We start from the raw sequence: 24053 nt of genomic DNA, 5'->3' as shown, positions 1-24053 counted from the left end.
TCTCTGAGCTTACACGAAAGGGAATTCACTGAGACCCCCCCGTTCGCTTGTTATAGGCCGTTGAATAAAGCATGTCTCGTCAAAAAATGCAGAGTAAAACCAGGGAGGCGAGATACAGGCTTTTTTCTAAATCGATTAACAAGGAAGTGAATGGAGGAGGAAATCTTAGGATCACGTGATCTCCTGGATCTGTGTGTCTGGGGATCAAATGGTCACTCGTGTGTCAGCGAACAGTGCCATCTAGTGGAAAAACACTGAAAACACCAAAACACCCATCAATAGCAGTCTGGGCCTTTGGGAAAAAAACACGCCAAACACATGAATGGCAGTGAATGAGTTAATGACAACAACAATAGCCGGAAAGCTCCACTAGTGGCCCCCAGAGTGGTAAATTGTTTCCAGTTTTGGCACTGACTTTAGATGTCACCAGACGTATTAGTAAGCATGAGATCTCAAATGGTCTGGCTACCCGTAGTCTCGCATAGCCAGACACTCCACAGCTCCGCCTACTCTCCGCCCACTCTCAAGCGGAGTGGGTGGAGCTGTGAAAGGTCTGGCTATGCGAGACTAGCAGGGTCATACAGATAAGACATCTGACAATTTCAAAGTGCCTGCCATTGGCCAAGGACGAGTAAACTCGTCAGTTGGCACTTGGTCCACAGTGCCAAACACTAGTTTGACGAGTGAGGTGTTTTCAGTGGTTTTCCACTAGAGGGTGCTGTTCCGCAACCTATGAGCCACCATTTCAGGCTCAGACACAGGCGATCATGTGATCAAAAGATTTACTGCTCCATCCACTTCCTGGTTAGCATATTTGGGGAAACGGCTGTATCTTGACTTACTTTTTTCCCCAGCATTTTTGGCGAGACATGCTATTTTCAACAGCCTATAACAAGCAAATGGGGGGTTGCAATGACTTTTTCATTTTTTTTAGCACAGTGAAAGCCCTCGTGATTATCAATGTTCGGGGGATTGATCATACCGGAGATAAACATTCGGTAAGTAAAACGAAAAATCGCTGGCACTGGGTGATTCATTTATTTATCTGACTATCAAATAGTTGGCCAAGCCCTGTCATGGATAAAAGGGAGGCATTTGCCAGGTGTGAAATTGTGTCATTTCACACCTGGCAATTCAATGGTAGCAATTCAGTGGAGACAAAGAGAGAAATCGGGCACGACAATGTGGGGAAAACATGTGCCGGGAAACACCAGCAATGCTGCCATAAATGGTCAACTTTAAAACTCATAAACAAATACATTCCCAGTTTTAGAATGGGAGGCCAGACACTTGTGACTAAAACAGTGTTTAGAGAAGAAAGAAAACACATTACCGGTATGTGGTGGTTATTATGAAAGATATACCTTTTAACCCTGTAAGACCAGGGACGCATCTGTGTCATGTAGCTTAGATCTGCTATTTTTTGGGGAAAAAAATACATTTTTGCAAATCTTTGAATATACGCCTACTCTTTTTTTTTTTTTTTTTTTAAACAAATGTTGCTATATCAGTGGTTCTCAAACTTTTTCATGTCAAGGACCCCTAAAATGAAATGTATTTGACCCCCATCTCAAAATATTTTGTTCCAGGGACCCTCCAAAAGCAAAGATTTGAATAAAAAAATGAGCTTGCTTGTAGATCTGCTATTTTTTGAATAGCCAAAGTATAAAATAATGTTTTAAATGGTTACATACGGATGCGCTCCCGGTTTGAATGGGTTAAAGGTCATGTGAAAAATAACGAGTTTATTTGAAAAGGGGGACACAGTATATGATGAGAAAAAGCAGAGGCATGGACGCCCCGCCACCCCCTCCCCCCCATGTCCCCCTGGATCATATCTATTTCATCTGCCCAGTTCCGCTTGGGAGGCTGCATGTCCCCCTTTCTCCCAACACAGCGGATGACGTGCTTTCCCCCCAGTGTTCAGCCGATGACACCTGACTGAAAACAGGGTGATGGGGGACTCCAGTGGAACCCGCTCGTGTCAGCCAAGATGGATGTTGATACCAGAACATGCTCAGGAATTGATTAGATAAAAAAAATAAACAGAATCCGCCATGGAGGCGTCGTCTTCTTGCAGGAGATGTGCTGAGCTTGATAAAGGATTCAGATTTATGTTTGCCTTCACAGAGAGAAGCAGATATGATTATGTTTTGGTGTAAAATGCTACATGGGAGCTTGGCTGTGTTGCACTGTATATGCTCTGTGGAGAGGAGATGGAGGGGATTAACCCTGTAAGGCCGGGAAGGGAACGCATGTGTGTCATTTTAAGATTTATTTGGCTATGGTGCCGCGCTATGAGCTTGTGTATCTGCTATTTTTTAGAACAATCTTGAAAATTTGTGCAAATCATTTTTAACTCAAATCTTTGCTTCTGGGGGTCCCTGGAACAATTTTTTTTTGGGACGGGAGGGGGTCCGCGGACAAATACATATTATTTTGGGGGTCCTTGACGTGAAAAAAGTTTGAAAACCATTGACAATATAGCAACATAAGTAAAAAAATAAATAAATAAATAAACTTTAGGGGGAAAAAAAGTGTTAGGATTTAGAAGACATTTGTAAAATCCCCAGAAGCAAAGATTTGAGTTAAAAACTTTCGCTTTAAAAAAGTATATATATATTCAAACTTGAGATTTGCACACATTTCCACGATAAAAAAAAAAATAGCAGATCTACAAGCTCATGGCGCGGCACTCGGTGCCCCGCTATGAGCTTGTATATCTGCTATTTTTATAGAGCCAAAGAAATCTTAAAATGACACAGTCAGATGCGTTCCCGGTCTTAAAGGGTTAATAAGAACAGGAAATGAAATACACGCGGGTCAGGTTGGCAGCGAGTGTATATATACAATCCTCTGAAATCACTGTTACTGTTTATTTTAATCTTTCTTCCTCTTGTATGGATCTTTTCTTTTGCCTCCGTGTTCTCTTGGTGTCGGCTTCAGAACCTGTTCCTCCAGGAGAAAAACTTAACAGGGTTTTGCTTTTGATCCATCCTGCTCTGCTCATTCTTTTTCATGTCAAGGACCCCCAAATTGACACTTATTAGCCCACGGACCCCCATTTAAAAAGATATGCCAGGGACCCCCATAAGAGAACATTTTTAGGGCTCTAGCTGTGGCTCTCAACTGTTTTAATTTCAAGGACCCCCAGTTTGACATGCATTAGGATAGGGACCCCCATTTAAAGGCATTTCTATATCTGGGACCCCCAATTTATATTGTCAAATCAATGTTAATTTAACTCTGAGAGTACAAATGGAACCAAATGGACCTGTTAGGGTCCATTTGGTTCCATTTGTACACTCTCAGAGTTACAGACCCATAAGGGTCCATTTGGTTCCTAACAATCGATCATTTAGCTGGGGACCCCCCGGACCCCACATTGAGAACCAATGCTATGGGGATTATCCCTTCTCCTGACTAATTTAACAATTTAATAAAAATGCACTCCAAAATAGCGAAACAAGCGTCACATTTTGAAACGTTGTGAGCTCATAGATCAGCTTTTTAAAAAAAATAGTTGTCATAATGGCAAAATATATAGGGCTTAAATTGTTAAGAAAAAGTCCCCCACAGCTCCGTACCCCCACTGACTTCATTAAAGTATGAATGAATGACAAGCATGTCAGCAATGTGCAATTTGTGATGCTAAAATTATTTGAATTTGTTTATGTGAATCACACAACTGACTTTTTGTTTGTTTTCTTTGTGTGATCTTGTTAGAGACGTGTGAATAATTTATGTTGATCGAAAACATCCCAAAAAAATCAAATTACTATTTAATTAGTCAATGAAAGTTTAGTTACAAAAAAAAATGAACAGTAACATGCCAGACTGGACGGACACGGACACGGACACACACACACACACACACACACACACACACACACACACACACACACACACACACACACACACACACACACACACACACACACACACACACACACACACACACACACACACACACACACACACACACACACACACACACACACACCACACACACACACACACACAAATGTGAAGGAACTGAGCCTTTTCTCTATACACCATACATCGTACTTGATGAGTGAATTTAATTTGTATAGGCATGTAGGCCTATTATTTATGATCATCTTTCATACACATGCCAAAACCAATACCTCCACACTCTCTGTTCTATCTAATAATTTGTGAATTGTGAGTGGTAGCACGCCGGTTCATTTAATTGCGTACCGATTATCGTACAATAGCCAGCCAAGAGAAGATTTGTTTTTCTTAAGTTAAATCTCTGTGTGTGGACCCAAATGGACCCTTACGAGGTCCATTTGGTTCCATTTGTAACTTACGAGAGTGCACAAATGGAACCAAACGGACCCTTACGAGGTCAATTTGGATCTCGTCCAAATTAATCTCTCACGAACAGATTCTGCGCTGCGCTTAAATCTGTCGGGAGCCCCGTTGAGAACCTACATGTATGCACATTGGCTAAAAGTGGGCGGGCATTCAGATCAGGAAGCAGGCCGCACTTTACCCAATCAAGTGTAGTGGGCGGGATTTACATCTGTGTGCTCGCTTCCCACTGGAAACGAACCGAAACTCATTTAACAATAGCGTCCTCGAAGCCGACAAAACCACGGAAAGTTAGTAACATTTTAACTTGCTCTTACATCATAGAAACAAGTGGGCTTATAACCAAAACGATCCATACTCTTTGGGAGAAATGGTGTTAGTGTTCTGTGGAGAAATATTGTTGGTGGGAATGAAAACATCAGCCCAAAACCCCGGTTTCCAGACGGCATTCTACTTAATCACTCCTCCCAGAGTCAAATCAAAGGTAAAAAGAACAGCAGAGGGCTCTGTTTTTCCTTTTTTTTTTGGACGATGGGTTCCCAGATTGCGTCCAAATTAACCCGGGTCCAAATGGACCTGGTTCCATTTACTTTCTACTGGTCTAACAATAGATACTGGTGTAGACCCCACTTTGAGAACTACTGGACTACAGTACGTGTTCAGCAGGTGTGAGTGTCAGTGGGAATGTAAAGCAGGCCTTATAGCTGGGGGAAAAAAAGGTCTCGCTCAGCAGCCCTCTGCCTTCATACATTATGGAGAAAATAATAAGACGTAACCTCTGAAAGATGGGATATTATGATAATATGACACTGACATTTAAACGTGGCGTCTAGTGTTCCGATCGATGGACATTCCACAGGGAGTTGCATAACCTTAAAGTGAAACACGCGGTCGACGTGACCAGTCTAAAGGAGATTTTACTCTTCAAGAGTCGTTACTTATAGGTGTCAAACCTCGGTTGTTGGGAAATTATAACCTTCATGAACCAACACTGATTGATGTGAGGACACATCCGTTTGGGCTATGGGAGCTATCGCCGCCATGGTTACAGCACCCCAAGCTATGGGATGCAAACTGCGACTATAGGTGTCAAACCTCGGTTGTTGGGAAAGTATAACCTTCATGGACCAACACTGATTGATGTGAGGATAAAAACCTCCAATGACCTTTCTTTGTCAGTCACCCTGCACCGTTCTCTGCTCACATGGTCACAATATGTGACGCTGCGCTCTCTGATTTTGACAGCGTCTATCTGAAGTGTGCATTATGTAAGCATTCCTCAGACACTGTAGCAGCAATAATAATAATAATAATAATAACAATAAATGTAATAATCCTACTATAATTCTAGTAACCTCTGTCCGTTTGTAGTGGTGGTGGTGGTGAAGACACCCGGTTCTCCTCACTGGCTGGACCAATTGCTCTGATTTTGCTCACAGCCATTGACCATTACCATCTGAACTTAACTGTGAAGCCCGTTTTTCGATTTCATCAAATCTCAGCTTCTTATTAGCGTTTTTGTGTCAAAGAATGTCGTCCCATAGCTGCGGCTGCCCAGCTATGGGACAAACTGCCTCCCGGGTTGCCAGATCATGTGCGTATATCCCCCCACGGCTGCGCCGACCGGGTATGGTCTAGTAATAATAATAACAATAAAACCTTATCTTGTACCTTGGATTATTAATCTAATCTCTGCCCTGAAGAACCATCTATAATGGTCAAAACTGCAGGCCAAGTATAAACCTCGGGTTTAAAAAGTACTGGAATGAGTTCCCACTGTGTATTATCATCCAAATTCTTTTCATCCCACTCACTCTTTTTGACGCACGCACGCACACACACACACACACACACACACACACACACACACACACACACACACACACACACACACACACACACACACACACACACACACACACACACACACACACACACACACACACACACACACACACACACACACACACACACACACACACACACACTTTTCTACATCAGCAGATGTATCAGCATTTTATTATCTTACTTCGCTCATCATTGTTACTTTATGTTTCAACCATGCTGTGCTTCCCAAATCACATCTGTCCTTGCTTGTCTTTTTGATTTCTTCTTTTTTTTGCATGCGTCTCTTGTTCAACTTGAGCTAAATCAATTTGCTGGTTCACCTCATCTGCAAAAATGTATTTGTTTGTATGTATTTTCACAACCATATTTCATCACTGCAAATGAATGCTAGAGAAGAGCCAAATGCTCAATACTGTATTGCGTCATCTCTTTGAACTTTATTTTACGTAGCAAGTTGTTTTCACTGTGAGGAAATGTTAAAACGCATACCTATTTTGCTGTGACTCACATATAGTCCATTGACAAGAACTAAACGATTAAGTTACAGTAAGGGATTCTGATTTTAAAAGTTTTGATTGGAAAGATTGTGAGTGAGTGACTGACTGACTTGCCTCAGAAGTAATTAACGGGATATTTCACTTTAAAAAAAGATAATGGGTCATTTTGTCGTCTACTCAGGCTTTTGTCAACCCCCCACAGTTTTTAAGTTGCTTTATTCAGTATTTAGATATTTGATATTCATTTTATCAGACACGCCCCCTTCCTATACAAACCCATTGTAACTCCATTTTAACCATGATAGATTCATCGAAAACACCCGTCTGGTTCTGATGACTCATAATGCCCTACTAATACGTGAGGGGTCGTGTTTTTTCATTTATTTACATTTTATTATATTGAATTATTTTTCATTTTCCAAAAACATTATGAAAAATAAATGAAAAAATTGATTGAAAAAATACGGTCTCCTCACGTATTAGAGGGACAAAAAAGGGCCGTGTACAATCTGTGAAAAGCAACATGAGAGATTCTCAGGACAGAAATATGGCACCTAATGTCCAAGCTGCAGTCCAGTCCAGAAACCACCACTTTATGCTCCATAGATTTTTGTACATTTTGCATTCAGTGTCAATTGTAAGTTGCTTCATTCTATTTGACCAGGGACTGTCAAACTTTCATTTCTGATTCACTAATCGAACATCCTGGATCCTCTCTCTCTCTCTCTCTCTCTCTCTCTCTCTCTCTCTCTCTCTCTCTCTCTCTCTCTCTCTCTCTCTCTCTCTCTCTCTCTCTCTCTCTCTCTCTCTCTCTCTCTCTCTCTCTCTCTCTCTCTCTCTCTCTCTCTCTCTCTCTCTCTCTCTCTCTCTCTCTCTCTCTCTCTCTCTCTCTCTCTCTCTATAAATATAACTTTAAACGTTTGACTTGTGCGTGACTCCCTTGTTTTGCCATGTGTTCCCTAGTACATGACAGCTCGTAGATCAGCTACAGCCAGCGAGGGACACCATCGCACAGCAGAGTATAAAAAACTGTGATCAATAATTCTAGTGTGTTTTAAAGCCACTCTGCCATCAGTCACCCACATGAATTAAGTGTGGCATTGATGGGGTATATCCATGGTACATACACATATGCATAAATACATACATATGTTATACAAATAAAAAAATATATATATAAAAAGAGGAAAATCTTGATTACAAAATAAGCTGGGACGTGCTGGGCCCCTATGGGAATTTCAGATAGAGAGGCCTGTACACCGAATTGTTTTACCCCCGGACGCGCGGCGAGGTCCCAAATACTAACCAATGAGCTGTAATAGCTGTAATAGGCAATGTTAAAAGAGTGGCATTTGTTCTTCAACGTAGTGCAAATGTGCAATCGGATTCTGCGTTCATGATTTGCTGCATTTTGTTCGAAACGGGCCACTCCTTTAAACTTTAGATGTCCATCGTAGCCAATCAGGATGGAATATTAAAAATCAAACATATCGGTCTTGATCACATGACTAGAGATCATGTGTACCGATTTTGCGTAAAATTTGGATTGGTAATATCCAAAAATCGGTTTTACATAAGTTGGCCTCCTGGTGTCGCTATGGCCTCTAGGGAGTGCACATACAAAGTTTTATTATATAGAGATACTGTGTACCGATTTGCGTGATGTTTGCACAAAATCTGTAGGAGTATGGTTAAAAATGTGTTTTGCAAAAAGCGGCCTCCTGGTGGCGCTATAATAGGCCCATGTGAAACATTTGGGTCAGAGGTTCTGCTCTGGCATCCAGGGACTGTGTGTGCACAGTTTCACTGCGATCATGCCAACGATGCCGGAGATTAGCTGTTCACAAACGGAGGGGGCGACGGACGGACAGGATGCAAAACATACTCTCTCGCCATGCCTTTCCACCACATTCGGATGCTATCAATGCATTGAATGGGACATTAACACGTTTTATCAGACCATTGGACGGGCGAAGTAGGCGACGTACTGACCTACCCGCGATTTATCAGACCATTCATTGGGTGTTATCAGGACATACTGACCTACCGACGGAGATGACATAAAAAGTTCAGTTTCGGTTTTGATTTTGGTTTCTGTTTCGGACCATGATGGAGGCGCGCAGTCTCAAGCGAACTGGAACCACGTGAGGGACCTTCGAGCGAGCTAAAGCGTGCGAGTTGCCGTCCCGAACGTTGTGACGTTCGCTTGAGTCTACTCAGCGCCGATGGAGTTATGTACCGAATCCGATAGGCACAGAATCGGAAATCATGTTGTGAGGACTGCTCCGCCTCCGAGTAGGTGAGTAGTTCCTGATTACGCCCAATGAATGGTTTGATGAATCGCACGTAGGTCAGTATATTGCCTACTCGTCGCCTACTCGCATTGATAGCATTGTGTTTAGAAGCTTGCATATCAGCTATTTCTGTTTTTGAGTGGTGCCAACCACTCCTACATTTGACTTTGTCCGTGTGTCCGTATGTCCATCCGTCCGTATGTCCGTCCGTATGTTTGAGCACGGCTGATTGGTCAAGCTTCACGTGACACGTGACAATATGTTGTCACGTGTCACCATATTGTTGCTGATTGCAACACAAGGATGCAAACAGTTACACTTTCAAAGGCACCACTCTCTTCACACTGGGTGTGATTTTTCTTTTATATTTGAAAATGTGTCAACATTTTTCAACATGGGAACGATTATGACAATTATGCAAACATAATTGTGATTATCTAAAATAATTGCGATAGACGATTATGACGAATTGTGACAGGCCTATCTATGACATCATATTGATGACATCAGTGTACTCCAGGGGTTTTATACATTTTCTGGCGTTCCAATGATCCAACCCACTTCCCACTTGGATCATCACTCCCTTGCGTCCTTGCCAATATGGCGACTTTGAAGTCAGTTGGTCCCATATATGGACATGCCCATATATGGACCTGACCATATATTGGCAGTTCTGGAATGCCAGATCTCTGTATATGCCGATATATGATAAGTGTATTTGTCAGGTAGGTGGTTCTGGACTCGACTCCAGGCACGGCACTCCCACAGACACACAGATGGACGGATGGACAGACGGAAAGAGATTTTACGCAGTTATTGTTATTATAGCTTTTTAAAACCGTGCATCTGTACAAAAAGTGACAACATGAAATATCATGTTAAACTTTCTTTACACCCACCCAACAGTCCATCCGTCCGTCGGTCCGCTATAATGATGCGTGTCAGATTTCTTGTGCATGCTGCCAGCAGGTCAAATAACTGTCAACTGCAACTATGTTGTTGTTGTTTTGATGAATTTATGACCTCAGACACGCCTTCCATCCAGAATATGAGATCGGATAAGAGTATGTCTGACAGTCTGGTCCCTGTCTTGTCCAAATAAGGAGTCCCGCACTGATGTCATCAATATGATATTAGTTTTGCCCAAATATGGAGTTGTGTTTGTGTGGCTGTACCAATATAAGTGTTAGCATGTGGAACATCACTGCATTGTTTTACAGAGACTTGAAGACTTAGCTTCCATCCACTTTGTTGTTGTTGTCCATAATGTTTCACTGGACCTTGGATCTGAACAGAGGAACAAAGAGATCCTACGATGCTGCTGTTGCAGTGGAACACAATCTGTACTCCTTTGGAGGGTACTGTAACTTGAATGACAGGGACGAGATTGCAGTGCATGTCTTCAATACAGTATCTTTGAGATGGATTCAGTTGCCTCCAGTGACAACTGGAAGAGAAGAACTTCCACCTGAGGTTCCCTCCAACTGTGTGCTCCACACAGCTGTGCTCATAGAAGATATCGTCTACATCTGGGGGGGTTTAGTGAACTTTCAGATGGACGACGGCATATATGTTGTCCAGGGGGACGACTCCAACATTCTTTATGCATTTGATGTCGGCACCCACAGATGGTTAAGGCCCCGTGTTTCTGGGACAGTTCCAGAGGGGAGGAGCGACCACTCAGCCTGTGCCTTGCGGAAGGTCATGTATATCTATGGAGGATACAACCAGCTGACTGGAGACACTAATGACATGTACAAGTTGGACACCACCACAATGGTCTGGTCTTTAATTAACACCACAGGCACTCCACCACCTGTTTCATTATGTCACTCTGCCACCATCATTGGGACAAAGATGTTTGTATTTGGGGGCTATCCGCACCACAACAACAACAACAACATGAGAGTGTTTGACACAGAGACCAACTGCTGGCTGATCACGCCTTCTGCACAGCTTCCTCCAGAAGGACGCTGGTGTCATTCAGCCTTTACCTACAATGGAGAGCTGTACATATTTGGTGGATACAATAGTCATTTGATGCAGTTATTAAACGATCTGTGGAAATTTAATCCAGAGACCTTCTCCTGGAAGAAGGTTGAGCCCAAGGGGAAACGCCCATTTCAGAGGAGATGTATGTCCTGTTGCATGGTGGGAGATCGTATCATCCTCTTTAGAGGATTCAGAGACATACCCAGTGTCCTGTACATGCTAGACTTGAATCCTGGTTTGAATATGTTATGTAAGCTAGCAGTTATTCAGTATGGTCTGGATCAGTCAGAACTCCCACACAACATCAGGTGGGAACTGGCAGCCATGACGGCAACAGAGTAAATAATAAATCCACCAATGACAACTATGTTGTCTATTCTGAATTATAAACTCAGAATGTTACCTTGTCCATCCAGACTATAGGATCAGATCAGATCCTATGGACCTAACCATCAGATGAGTTGTAACAGGTTCCATTGAATTAATTTGTTTATTATTATTTCTGCTACCCCAAACAAAAAACAGATTGCACTCAGTTTATTTGTACATTACTAATTCAATTAAGAGTGTTTTTAAGCCTACATTTTGTTTTTCTTTACAAAATGCCATTTATTTTTAAACATGCAGAAACATTAAAGTAGCGTGGCAGTGGCATTAACCCATTAAGGTCTGTCATTTTAGATTTTACCACTTTAAGCATTATTTTATACTTTGGCTATTTAAAAATAGCAGATATACAAGCTCATAGTGTGCGGCACTATGAGCTTGTAGATCTGCTATTTTTGAAAAATCTTAACAATTTGTGCAAATCTTTGAATACATATTTTTTAAACAACATTTTTGATGTTAACGTTAATGTTCAAGATTTAAAAAAAATAACAGATATAGATCTGCTATTTTTTAACAGCCCAAAGTATAAAATAATGGTTATAGTTCAAATCTAAAATGACACAGATGTGTTCCTGGATTAAATGGGTTAAGTGTCTGCTTGTTGTGACCAATAAAATGCATTTAATATGGTGTAGCCATACACATGATGTATGATGTAGCAGGACACCACACACATGCTGTGTATTAATATGGTGTACAGTAGTACACCATACATATTGTTGCTGTCAGGCACAAACCAAAGTCTAACTGTTTGTGTTTTTTCGTAAAATTAACGCCCTACTTGATCATTCTAAAGCGTCACACAAAAGCATCAAAAGTAGCAGATCCACAAGCTCAAAACGTGGCGCGGAGTAACGCGTTTTGAGCTTGTAGATCTGCTACTTTTGAATTTGAATCCTGAAAAGGAACAGTTTTGGACATAATGGGGTTTCCACCCGACAGAGACGCTATGATGTGTATTAAACTCTCTAAGTCTAACTCTCAGCCAAACAGTAAGCGTTCTCCACCACTGAAAAGGCTTGCATGTCACCCCGACTGCGCTCGTTATTTCTTGAGTGCGACCCGCGGGTCGATTGGGATTATTGGCTGTCATCTTTTTACCGGACAGATGGGGAAATGAAAGGTAATAATGACAGACTGGACTCTACAATGCACAGAGACGTGCAGAGAGATTTGGAGAGGCAGGGGCTGGAATTTCAAAAGGGCACATGCACGGACACATGCACGCGCTTGCAGCGCGCGTGCATGTGTCCCCCCTACGCGCGCGCGAAATTTTGCGGATATTCGTCGGATTCGGGTACTTTTTTTTTTGTTACTTTATTTCGGTTTTAGGGTGAGGGGTAGGGTTAGGTTAGGGTTATAGATATATAATAAAAAAAAATAAAAAAAAATGTTTTTTATAATTTTTTTATTGGTGGCTTTGGATAAAACATTGGTGGCTATAGCCACCGAAGCCCCCGCCTAACGACGCCACTTATTCTTCTGTATAATGAGTACTTTTACTTAAGTAAAGAAATGTAGTACTTTTCCCACCACTGCTGCTGACACAGAGAGAGAGAGGGAGAGAGAGAGGGAGGGAGAGAGAGATATATATATAGGCTCCTGCTTGACAAGTAATTTCAAATTAACAGCTATATATATATATGTTTTGTCCATACATACCTAATCTGTCTCAAACAATTGGTCCGTGTTCTGCGTGCATTCACTGCGTTCAGTTGTGCCCTCAGTTAGGTTTCGATTGTGTATAATATACTTCGTTTGCCGGGCAGTATCGCGCACCCAAAAAATAGCCGATCTACAAGCTCACAATGCCTGGCGTTGCGACGCGTTGTGAGCTTGTAAATCAACTATAATTCTGCGCGAGCACTGCACTGCACGGCACGGGCCTCAATTAAGTAAGCTTTACTGCAGGTGCGAGGCCAACGGGCGCTCAGGGGTTTCTACAGTTTACAGTCAGAGGAGAGTCAGGAGACAAGGGCACTTTTTACCGACAAACAAAAGGGCAGGGGCTCAAGCCCCCTTTGATGTCTATGTGTGCACATGCATGACAATGCAACACTACCAGGGGTTTCTCTCTCTGTCAACTCGGCTGTGGCCCCCGCAGAATGCACAGAAAAACAACAGCACGTCGTGGCTTCCCTCGGATGTCCGCATGTGCGGGAGTAACGAAATATAATAAATAACGAAATATAAAATAATGAAATAGCGCTAGAATTGCGATATACGGCTTGTAATTTCAGAGCTTATTTGATGGGTTGGTTCAACGCGAGACACACACACACACACGCACACCCTGTGTTAGTACTGCCTGACAGAGATTGGGGGAGGAGGAAGTTTGCAAGTCACTCTCACACACACACACACACACACACCATCTCTCCTCGCATGCGCTGTGTAACTGCAAAAGTGTGTTGCATATCGTGTAAGAGCACTTTCAGCGCTATGGCGACCTACTGGCCTAAATTGTTGCGCAATAATAGAGTTTCATACGAACTGTACATTGTGTACGTACATTAACGGTGTGGAAAGCAGCTCTGGCTATAGCCAGAGCACTGAGCAATAGTTGTGCAAAGTGTGAACTCAGTTGGAGCACTGGTCCTCCCCAGCGCTGATTCTGAACACCATGGGTGTCGGCCTCGGTAGGTAGACAGTTGTCAGACACATAACAGACAGATGCTATTCAAAGGCACGCTTCTTCTTCACGGGAACAACAGACCACCTGTGGTGTTCATGTGTGTCCTGTTGTCTGTAGAATGACTGCCGTCTCCACATCAGATGTGTTATCACAGAGAGGGAGGAGGGTTTTGTGTGACAGCAAACAGCACCTTAAACGCTGTGGTGAATATCAAAACATGTGAGCTGTTCTTGCCACATTCACTTTCATTCTAATGGATTTGGAAGAACGCCTTTTTCTCTGCTTTGAGTGTTTTCTGTTGCTTTTTGGCAAAAACAACCTACATTCAACTGCAATAACTATGGAATGGATGATGGCACAACCCCCCCCCCCCCCCCCCCCCCCCCCCCCCACACCCCCGATTCCACGAGACTCGGATACATCTTTTAAAACGATCGGTGGATGGATCGTTGTGAAGAATAATATTCTATAATTTGTCAAAGGTTTGTGAAAAAGCCAGGGATCGCTGGCAAGGTCATAGACGATGTTTTCTTCTGGCGGTTAATGAGTTAATTACTTTCTCATTTGTCAGAGCGGCCCAAGGTTCTGTTTACTGTAGACCACCACTTCATTACTGTCATGCAGCCAGGGTTGGTTGCCATGGAGCGCCCATTACGAGGTGTCCTTCGCTTTTCAATTATCATTCACATTCTGCTTTGTGCCGAGGACGTTACCATCGTCACACACTAATGTCATTTTCCCTCGTCTTCAAGGGCACCAGATCCACCCTTGAAAGGCATAGCCGTAATTTAATCTCTCTGCACTTGATGTTGTTTGTTGGCTTTAAACATCAGTCTGTCTAGACTCTGGAGCATAGAATGTAATAGAAAGGACGGAGGGAACAGTCACGTGACCTATTGGTTTCTACAGACACGTTTTGAAGCCACTTTTTTGGGCGAATTCAAATCTACCATCTTGGAACTTCCGGTCCCCGAAAATCAACCGGAAAGGACAGCTATAGAGCACATGCATCACTTTTCCAGTGGGACACACCCCCCCCCTCATCTAGAGAGTGGCAAAACATTGAGCAGCATGGAGCATTGGAGTTTGGAAGCGCTCGTTGGAAATCACTTAACGGTCCTGCGTACCACCTGTTTCTAAATGTCACATAATGGCAGGAAGCAGCAGGACGTTGCGTTATTGAGAACGAGCGCTTCCAAACTCTGACTCTTAGAAAAATAATCACCTGCAAAAATTTGCAGTTAAAAAGTGGAATTCAAGCTTTCCGTGCAGCTGCCATGTTGGTCTGTTAACGTCGTTTAATACAATCAGATAGGACTTCTGTAAAAGATTTGTCAAGATTTTCTTGGGAAATTGCCTAAAAACTCAATAGGGCTTAAACTGTTCCACATTTTGTTGGGTACCACCTGGAATCCACTCTAGGACCCTTTTTGAACACAAAAGTCTATTTGGTAGCTTCAGTTGAGCTAATAAGAACCAAAGCAATTCATGCTGAATATTTTTCAATTACTTCACCAGTGCTTTTTTAAAACTAATTAAAGAGTTCTTTAATTAGCGTCTGTCTTGGCAGGACAATGTCTCCAAAATATTGTTTTCCAAGCAGCCATCACAGAGCTTTATTCTCTCATTAGTCAAACAAGCCCCTTTGAAACTTCACATTTAAATGCTGCTTTACAAAACATAGCATTGTTTTAGCAAAGGCTTGTCAATCCAAACATTCTAGACTCCCACGTTTCCTTGCAGTAAAACAAATCAACCAACATTTCATTTAGATGATGACGGACCCTTCACTACGGCGCACAATCACACTGAAGTTCAATACAGAGAGGTTCCCTTGAAGACACAGAATTCGACTAAACACTGCATTCCACATTTCCTTAGGTAAGCATTATTGGTTCAAAATGGCGGCCCTTTCATCACGCGAGCACTAAACAATGGTCAGGGGAATTGGCATATTGCTCTCTCTTAGTCGCTGGTCCTGCCAGCCAGGCTGCAGTCCATCAATGTATAGATTAAAGACATTACCATCTCCCCCTGGTCGATAGCAGGGTCTAATTCCCCCCGTGTTCCACACTTGACCTCCAGTCAATTCTTACTTTTCCACAGAGTCACACAATGTTTCAGCTACGTGAAAGACCTGGTACATCATATGTTTGTGAACGACGTTCACAATGATGTGCAAAGCTACATTTTATTGTGAATTCTATTGTGAATTCTATAGCCCTAAAAGGCTGTGCAGTTCCATTTCATATAATGTCAGAGTTCATTCAAACAAGGTCTAAATGTCTCCCCTCTTGATTAATTGAATTGATTGTGTCTTGTAAGGAGGCATTGATTGGATCTTAAATGATTACCTGAAGCATGTTTTCCAGATCAACTAGCATGTGTCAGTGAGTCAACAGAGCGAGTTAAAGAAGCCAGCTCATGTTCTCAATGTACATGCATTATGAAGTTGAACAGCTTTCTGTTGTCTTTCACACAACAAAACAAGTCACCAAGAAAAATAACTACAGAAGGAGATGATTTTTCACTTATTTTTATCCTTTAAGAATGCTATATTTATTATAATGAATACTGACTGCTCCAATATGCTCATTATATGAATCCTGACAGCTCTTCCAACCTTACAAAGGATACTAACACATTATTGGGGACTTTATGCCTAACTACCTATTGCACCGTATGATGCAAGACAAGGATATTGTGGCTGTCGGTTGGAAACCTTTCCAGAAAACGGAGGAAATACAACTGTGTTCCAATGGATCCGATGTAGCTATGATTTAGTCACAAGCTCTTGTTGATACTTTGCATTGGTTGCACACACACACACACACACACACACACACACACACACACACACACACACACACACACACACACACACACACACACACACACACACACACACACACACACACACACACAGTCTTAACCACTTTCAAAGTGATGTCCCTATTTTGGGCGTGTCATTATAGGCATTTTCAATAGCTGATCTACAAGCTCACAGCGTGTCACATATTGCAACGTGCTGTGAGCTTGTAGACTGTCAATTTTTGCTACTTTAGTTTGGCAATGTGTAGGGCTGTCACGATTACACGTGTTTGGCATTGAACATTGGAACATATGAATACAAAAATATTTTTTGTTTGCCTTTTAGGCTTCATAATCAAAAATTGCACAGGGCAGATATGACAAATAACTTAAATTTACAAAGAAATTATTGACATAGTTAATAATTTTATACAACAATAGCAGAAATAGCTGATCTACAAGCTTACAACGCGTCACAAAGTGATGCGTTGTTATCTTGTAAATCTACTATTTCTGCTTTTTTAATATTAGAAAATGTGTGAACAGTTTTCAACATGAAAGCGATTATGACAATTGTGCAAAAATAATTGCGATTATCTCAAATAATTGTGATTAGACGATTATGTAATCATTGTGACAGACCTAACAATGTGGACATGCAAGGTTTCTGCCCCATCAGTGACGATATGTTCTGTATAGAGAAAAACGCACTCATTACAAAAGCTAACCAATTTCCACATTACAGGAAGATAATCTAGTCCAATAATAACACATTTGCATCATTCATGCATTATGGCTATCACCCAGCTCTGCCATTGTAATTATCCCATCTCATGAAGTACCTTGCTTTTAATGTCTGACCCTGTGTGAAGGTTGAAGAGCCACTCCATTTCATTTACAATATGTTCATATTTACAGCCAGATGTGAACATTATGCAGCGCCACACCCTCCTGTCTGAGCCAAACCTCTCTGTTGTCCAAAAATAAGCTTAAATATTTAATGCCACGGCCATTCCATCATCCCTTTAGACATCACAGTTTCTAAGAAAGGCCTGCCTGTCGAGGTATGTGGCATCAAACGCATAAAAAAAAAACTTGATTAAAAACGGATACAACACAATGCATATTCATAAGGAGCGATCCGTGTTGTTTGCAGTGTGTGAGGTAGACAGAGGGAATCAGTGTCAAGGTAACCTGGCGTCACCAGGCTTTCCCCCACAGATGAAAGCCTGGTATTCATTCACTGACTCACACACTGCTTTCCCCAATTAGCATCCAAAAGGTCACCTGAGTTCTGACATTGTTTATAGTACACTATGTGAAAATAATGCCTACAGTATCGAAAAGTTTTAAAATAAAACTTAAAATAAACCACAACCACAAGATAAGACTATGTATTACATCAAGTAAGTGAACCACAGCGAATATACAGCCACAGAAACAAAAGAGAAAAATGTTTTCAATGTTTGCACGCCGTTTACGGTTAGGGGAGTGGCTAGGGCTGTTCAAAAGCATCTTGATTTCAGGTTTAACAATATTCAAATAAGCTTATCTTCTTCAATGTCTTCAACTGTTTTTGACAAAACATCAAATGTTTGACTGGAATGGGGTACCCTCGATGGCACATGTTGACTAGGGGGCAATATAAGTTAAGACTCTGTCCCTATTGGAACAATAACTCGTACAGCGCTGAGTCGGCTGAAGCGGACTTCACAACTTCACTAACCCTAACCCTAAACCCTAACCTCGACAAGGCGTCTCCCGCGGCTCAAGTCCGCTTTAGACGGCGCGCCGCTGTCGTTTTAATATTTTTTTTAACAGACCCTTTTACGTCCTGGGTTTGAGAACGGCACTTCCTCATTCCTGGAGTGCGGAAGTGCCCGGGACGCCACCAGATGACACTCTCACTCTGGGGAGTATGAGTATGTTCTTCCATAATCTGTAAAACTAAATCTGAAAAAAGTACCACGGCCTATACAGTATGTGGCACAATGCTGTAGCCGGTCATTCATTATGTTGACCTTTGGCCTGTGAGGGTTTACAATAATACTTTACGGGGGGGCACGGTGGTGCAGTCGGTAGCGCTGTCGCCTCACAGCTAGAAGGTCCTGGGTTTGATTCCCACCGGGGACGCTGTGGGCACTGGGGGCGTGTTCTCTCGCCATCAGTGCCCATACCCTAGGTGGGGTTGGTGAAAGGGCCTTTCTGTGTGGAGTTTGCATGTTCTCCCCGTGTCCTCTAGGGTAGGTACCCTTGCAAAAACATGCAGTGATCCTGGTCTCTATACTGCCTCCCCCTGGTCAGCCGGGGCGCCTGATGGAGGGGAAAGGAACTGGTTGGAATAGCGTGTTCCTTCAAACGCGCTACGTCCTACCGGGGAAACTCCTCCCGGTCAGGTGATAAGAAGCGGTCTGCTCACTCCTCATGCGTTGAAGGAAACATGGGCTCAGTTCGGAGCTCTCCCCAGGCTGGCAGAGGGAGAGTAGCACCCAGGGTTACATAGGCAATTGGCACTCGGTGAAAAAATGGGTTACAAAAATTGTACTGTAGGTGTATTAAATTGTGTAGGTGAGATCGATTATATGACTATTACATGCTAGAGTTGGATAAATCAATACAAACAGCCCCTATGACATGACTCATACGTCAGTGTTCCTACACTGGCTGTGGGCATTAGGCAATACACTTGACTTCTTGTTCTATAATAATGTAACTCCAAACGATCATTCACACATCCATCAGACCAGTCTGATGAGTTATTTTATATATATATATATACAGGTATTTCTCTTTGGAATGAGCTGCCTCTGTGTATCAGGCAGTCTCAATCTAAACAGTCCTAAAAAAAAAAAAAACCTGTTATGGAATAAGCTACACGGCTAGTGAAGCATTTTATATTGCGTGTTATGGTTTGATATTTGTTGGGTGGTTTTCAGTGTTTTGTATTTCATGTGACGTGTTGTGTGCTAAATGCACTGGCATAGTTTATTGGACTTTTTATTTTGTGCTGCAGGATCTCTCTCTACTGAGACTGTCTTTGGCTACCATTAGCAGTTGTTAATTCTACAGATTACTCATAGATCTTACGGAATATGTTTGTTATAGTATATAGAAAGATGGGGAGAGACATGCAGAGAAAAGAGTGCAGAGTAAAGATCGTCGGGAATGTGACTCGAACCCGGCCGCGATGCACTGTCAGGCTTTACATTAGAGCCTATAAGTGCCCGGACCGCAACAACCCATTGATTTGACAAAATAACAGGGATGGAGTGACAAGGACCACCAAAAATGATATGTATTTGGCCGCGGACCCCCATCTCAAAATATTTTGTTCCAGGGCCCCCCCAGAAGCAAAGATTTGAGTTAAAAAAAGATTTGCTGTAATTTTCACAATTGTTCCCCCCAAAAATAGCAGATCTACAAGCTCATAGCGCGGCATGAGTGCCGCGCTATGAGCTTGCAGATCTGCCATTTCTGAGTAGCCAAAGAAATCTCAAATGACACAGATTGAATGGGTTCATTTTAGTCGTATTTTACCGAAATGTCTGGTAGCTCTGTTGTCATTACAGCGTCTGCCTATATGGTCTATGGTCTAATTCAGTTCCAAACAAAAACACAGAACAGCTCTAAAACTAATGCTGCAGGGTCCTATAGCACCAAGGTTATTATGGAAAGCAACAACATTGTCCGAAACAGTATGTCCTCTTTAAAATACATGAATACATAAATCTCTGATATGATATTCAGTACCTATGTTTTTTTTGGCGCAGACACTCTGGATGTGGAATTGTTACTGGGAAAAATGTTGAAAAAAATGAAAAATTGTTAAAAAAAAAAAAAAAAAAAAAAAAAGGTTACAAGGTGTGCCTTTAAAATCCAGTCCTGTAAGTAAGAGTGCATGCTGTACATACAGTAGACTATATATAGCATTATCCTAGCCTTACTTTACCCTTCCATGATATCTCTTTGGGATTTGAGAACGACCTCATACAATATTTAGAGCGCTAGCTCTTGAACATGATGTAGAGGGTTTTGAGGATGTTCTAAGTGGGGCTCCAAGCCACGGAATACCATCAGCATATTACGCAGTCCACCACAAAAAGGTGGAGGTCACACACCTATAGGTATGATAAATGGTTTCCCATTACACGTTTAATAGAGTTTGGAGTCCATTGTCCCCCCCAGTAGTACCTCTCCTCTCCCCCCTCCATATTCAGAATGACTTGCAGCCATTTATTTGGTTCTAATTGGAATGCATGGAAACCCATTGTGACCAGCTGTAATGAATCCTCTGGACCACGACTTGCCTCGGTTAGCGAGGACAACCTGGGGACGGCGTCCCTAAGTGTCCTTTGAGGACCACCCTAATCTGTCTTAATCATATATCTCTCCAGCCACAAAGAGGGAGAACCCCCCCGCCCGTCCGTCCCCCGTCACTTCAGGAGAACCTGTTACATATTAATGGGGAGAGAAGCCGCCTGGTACAATCAGGAAGTCACCGGTTCATGCCTGTCACAATTATTACACAATCGCCTGATTGCAATTATTTGAGTTATTTTACGAGTGTGAACTCGCCAAGAAAAGAGGCAATAAATGTTACACAGCCCTGCCAGTAACAACAAATATAGAGGACAATCACAATGACAGTCATATTATAAAGGCAGCTCTCGACCGCACCGATTTTCCAAAGCAAAGCAGTAGGCTACGAGAAACAAGCGACGAGGTCTAGCCCAAAAGAAGCGACCAGTTTCACCACTTGAGCCTTATTGCATCAGCTATTTTCAAAAAGAATCTTGAAAGCAAGCCAAAATAAGCAACTACACTTCAGAAACAAGACCAAACAAAAGCAACGAGCAACTATGAATCGACAAGCAATAATAAGCCTGTCAACGTTGGCAGCCCAGCCTGCCAGTTCAAACGCATTTGCACAACACTGTGCACATCAGCCGACTGCTTCTGCTGAACTAAATGCAGACTTTTGCCAACAGATTACCAGTCTGTTGTAGTCTGTTGTAGTGTCTGTTTGGTGGTAGCCTCGATCTCCAGGCTTTTATTGTTTAGTTTTGCTAAAAAATAAAAGCCTGGACCAACCATAGCCTGTCCTGGGTATAAGGAAGTGGGATTTCCCCAACCAACCAGAGTGCAGTGGGCGTCGCTCGTAATGTTGTGTTAACGGGGCGGGGGTTGACGGACAGATCGGTGAACCAATGGGATCAGCCGCAGTCTCTCTGCGCCTCTATACACCCGCCCCTCTATACACAAAATCAGGAGTGTTGGAGCAGGCTAGTTTGGTGAGTCACCTTAACATCCGTAGAAAAAATACCCACTACCTCCAAAGCTCAAGGAAAGACAGAGAATCAACAAAGTGACCAATGTAAAACTAAGAGCAACAACATTTGCTACACATCAAAGCAGGAGCAATGTCTGGGAAGTGTGCCCACGGCAATCCTTTCAAAACTCACTAGAGGGATCACAGAAGCCAATTTGAGCCTGGTCAGCAGGCCATTCCACGGCCAGGGCCCAAAATATGCAAGGCTTCATTTTCCAGCCTCAGATTAGGGTTGGGGGTACGACATAGCACAACCAAGCATTTGAACTGAGATTGAGAGCGTTTTGAACTAGTTCAAATTTAGAACAAATGTAAGATGGGAGATTACCATGAATAGCTTTGTAAATGAGAGTATACCAGTAGCAGCCTGCAAGATGTTAAGGAGGACCAACCCACTAAGGAGTACAGAGTACAGTGATGAGTGCTACTTCATCTGTTTGAATTCATCTGTTGAAATAAGTTCATAAATGTTCATCAGATCTACAAGCTCACCACGTCATCTGATGTGATCTGTTGCGAGCTTGTAGAAAAGCTATTCGTGAACATTTTATAAAGTATAACAAATATGAAGTAAGCAAGTAAGTGATAACTGACTGAATATCAGTCTTATTTAGTTTAATTAATCCTGTACAGATATGACTCAGTCTTTGAATATTACCTGCTTTGCCCATATATTTATTTAGATTATTGATACTGGTCATTTTCAGTCATTAATATATATTTTTTCACAATATCAAAAAAGGATATTTATTCAAAAACAAGATGAAATGGGGACATACAGTACAAGTTAACATCTATGTTGCTTACATCATAAGGCACTATATAAGGCCAACCTCATGCAGCCTGCCATGTTCTCATCCTGCTGTAATTCTTAACATGAACAGAGACACCATCAGCCTAGAGTTGCATCTGCTTTTAAGAGGCTCTGTTCTCATGTCTCCATACATGTATAATAATGTGAAGACTCAAAATAGTGCTGTATCTTGTTATTGACCAGCCTTGTGAGTGTCCGTGAGGACTGGGAGATTGGGGTTCGACCCCCGGCGGGGTCATACCAATGACTATACAAAATGGGACCCAATGCCTCCCTGCTTGGCACTCAGCATCAAGGGTTGGATGGTAAGTCGGTGTGACATATAGCGCATGTCCAAAAGATGTACTTATACATCAAGCTGCCTCACGCCCTCCTGCCCTGTGGGCTAAATGGCTCGGTAAGGCTTACTATATTGTAGAGTGTTACTGTGTTCAGTCCTAAGTGAACATGGGCCCATTGTCTCAATACCAAATGATTATGCTACTATTTAGCGCTGATGGGTGTGTTGGTCTTAACCCTTTGAGACCGGGAACGCATCTGTGTCATTTTAAAATGTCTTTGGCTATATAAAAATAGCAGATATACAAGCTCATAGCACGGCACCGAGTGCCGCGCTACGAGCTTGTAGATCTGCTATTTTTTTGAAAAATCGTGAAAATGTGTGCAAATCTTTAGTTTGAATATATATATGCTTTTTTTAAAGCGAAAGTTTTTAACTCAAATCTTTGCTTCTGGGGATTTTACAATGTCTTCTAAATCCTAACAGGTTTTTTTCCTAAAGTTTTTTTTTTTTTTCTTTTTTACTTATGTTGCTATATTATCAATGGTTTTCTTTTTTCTTGTCAAGGACCCCCAAAATAATATGTATTTGTCTAATATAGAATAATAATATTTTGTTCCAGGGACCACCAGAATCAAAGATTTGAGTTAAAAATGTATATAAAAGATTTGCACACATTTTCACGATTTTTCTGAGAAATAGCAGATCTGCAACTATTTTTGAATAGCCAAAGAAATCTTAAGATGACACACATGCGTTCCCTTCCCGGCCTTAAAGGGTTAAAATGAGGTGTGGTTTTCTGAAAAACGTAGGTTGCTTTCCTGG

At 42.1% G+C, this 24053-nt stretch overlaps 1 protein-coding gene across 1 annotated transcript; it reads left to right on the top strand.

The window, feature by feature from the left end:
• Nucleotides 1-10681: 10681 nt before the first annotated feature.
• On the top strand, nucleotides 10682-11311 carry LOC311042658 (kelch domain-containing protein 3-like; the record flags this gene model as incomplete). The annotated part of the gene is made up of 1 exon (XM_084053532.1): nucleotides 10682-11311. One exon carries the CDS (start codon nucleotides 10682-10684, stop codon nucleotides 11309-11311), a length of 630 nt encoding a protein of 209 aa, XP_083909658.1.
• Nucleotides 11312-24053: the final 12742 nt, after the last annotated feature.

The sequence above is a fragment of the Gymnoscopelus microlampas genome (assembly GCF_963454915.1).
Source record: "Gymnoscopelus microlampas genome assembly, chromosome: 1".
NCBI classification, from domain to species: Eukaryota; Metazoa; Chordata; class Actinopteri; order Myctophiformes; family Myctophidae; genus Gymnoscopelus; species Gymnoscopelus microlampas.
The sequence above is the reverse complement of the archived record's forward strand: the minus strand, read 5'-3'. Positions and strand labels throughout refer to the sequence as shown.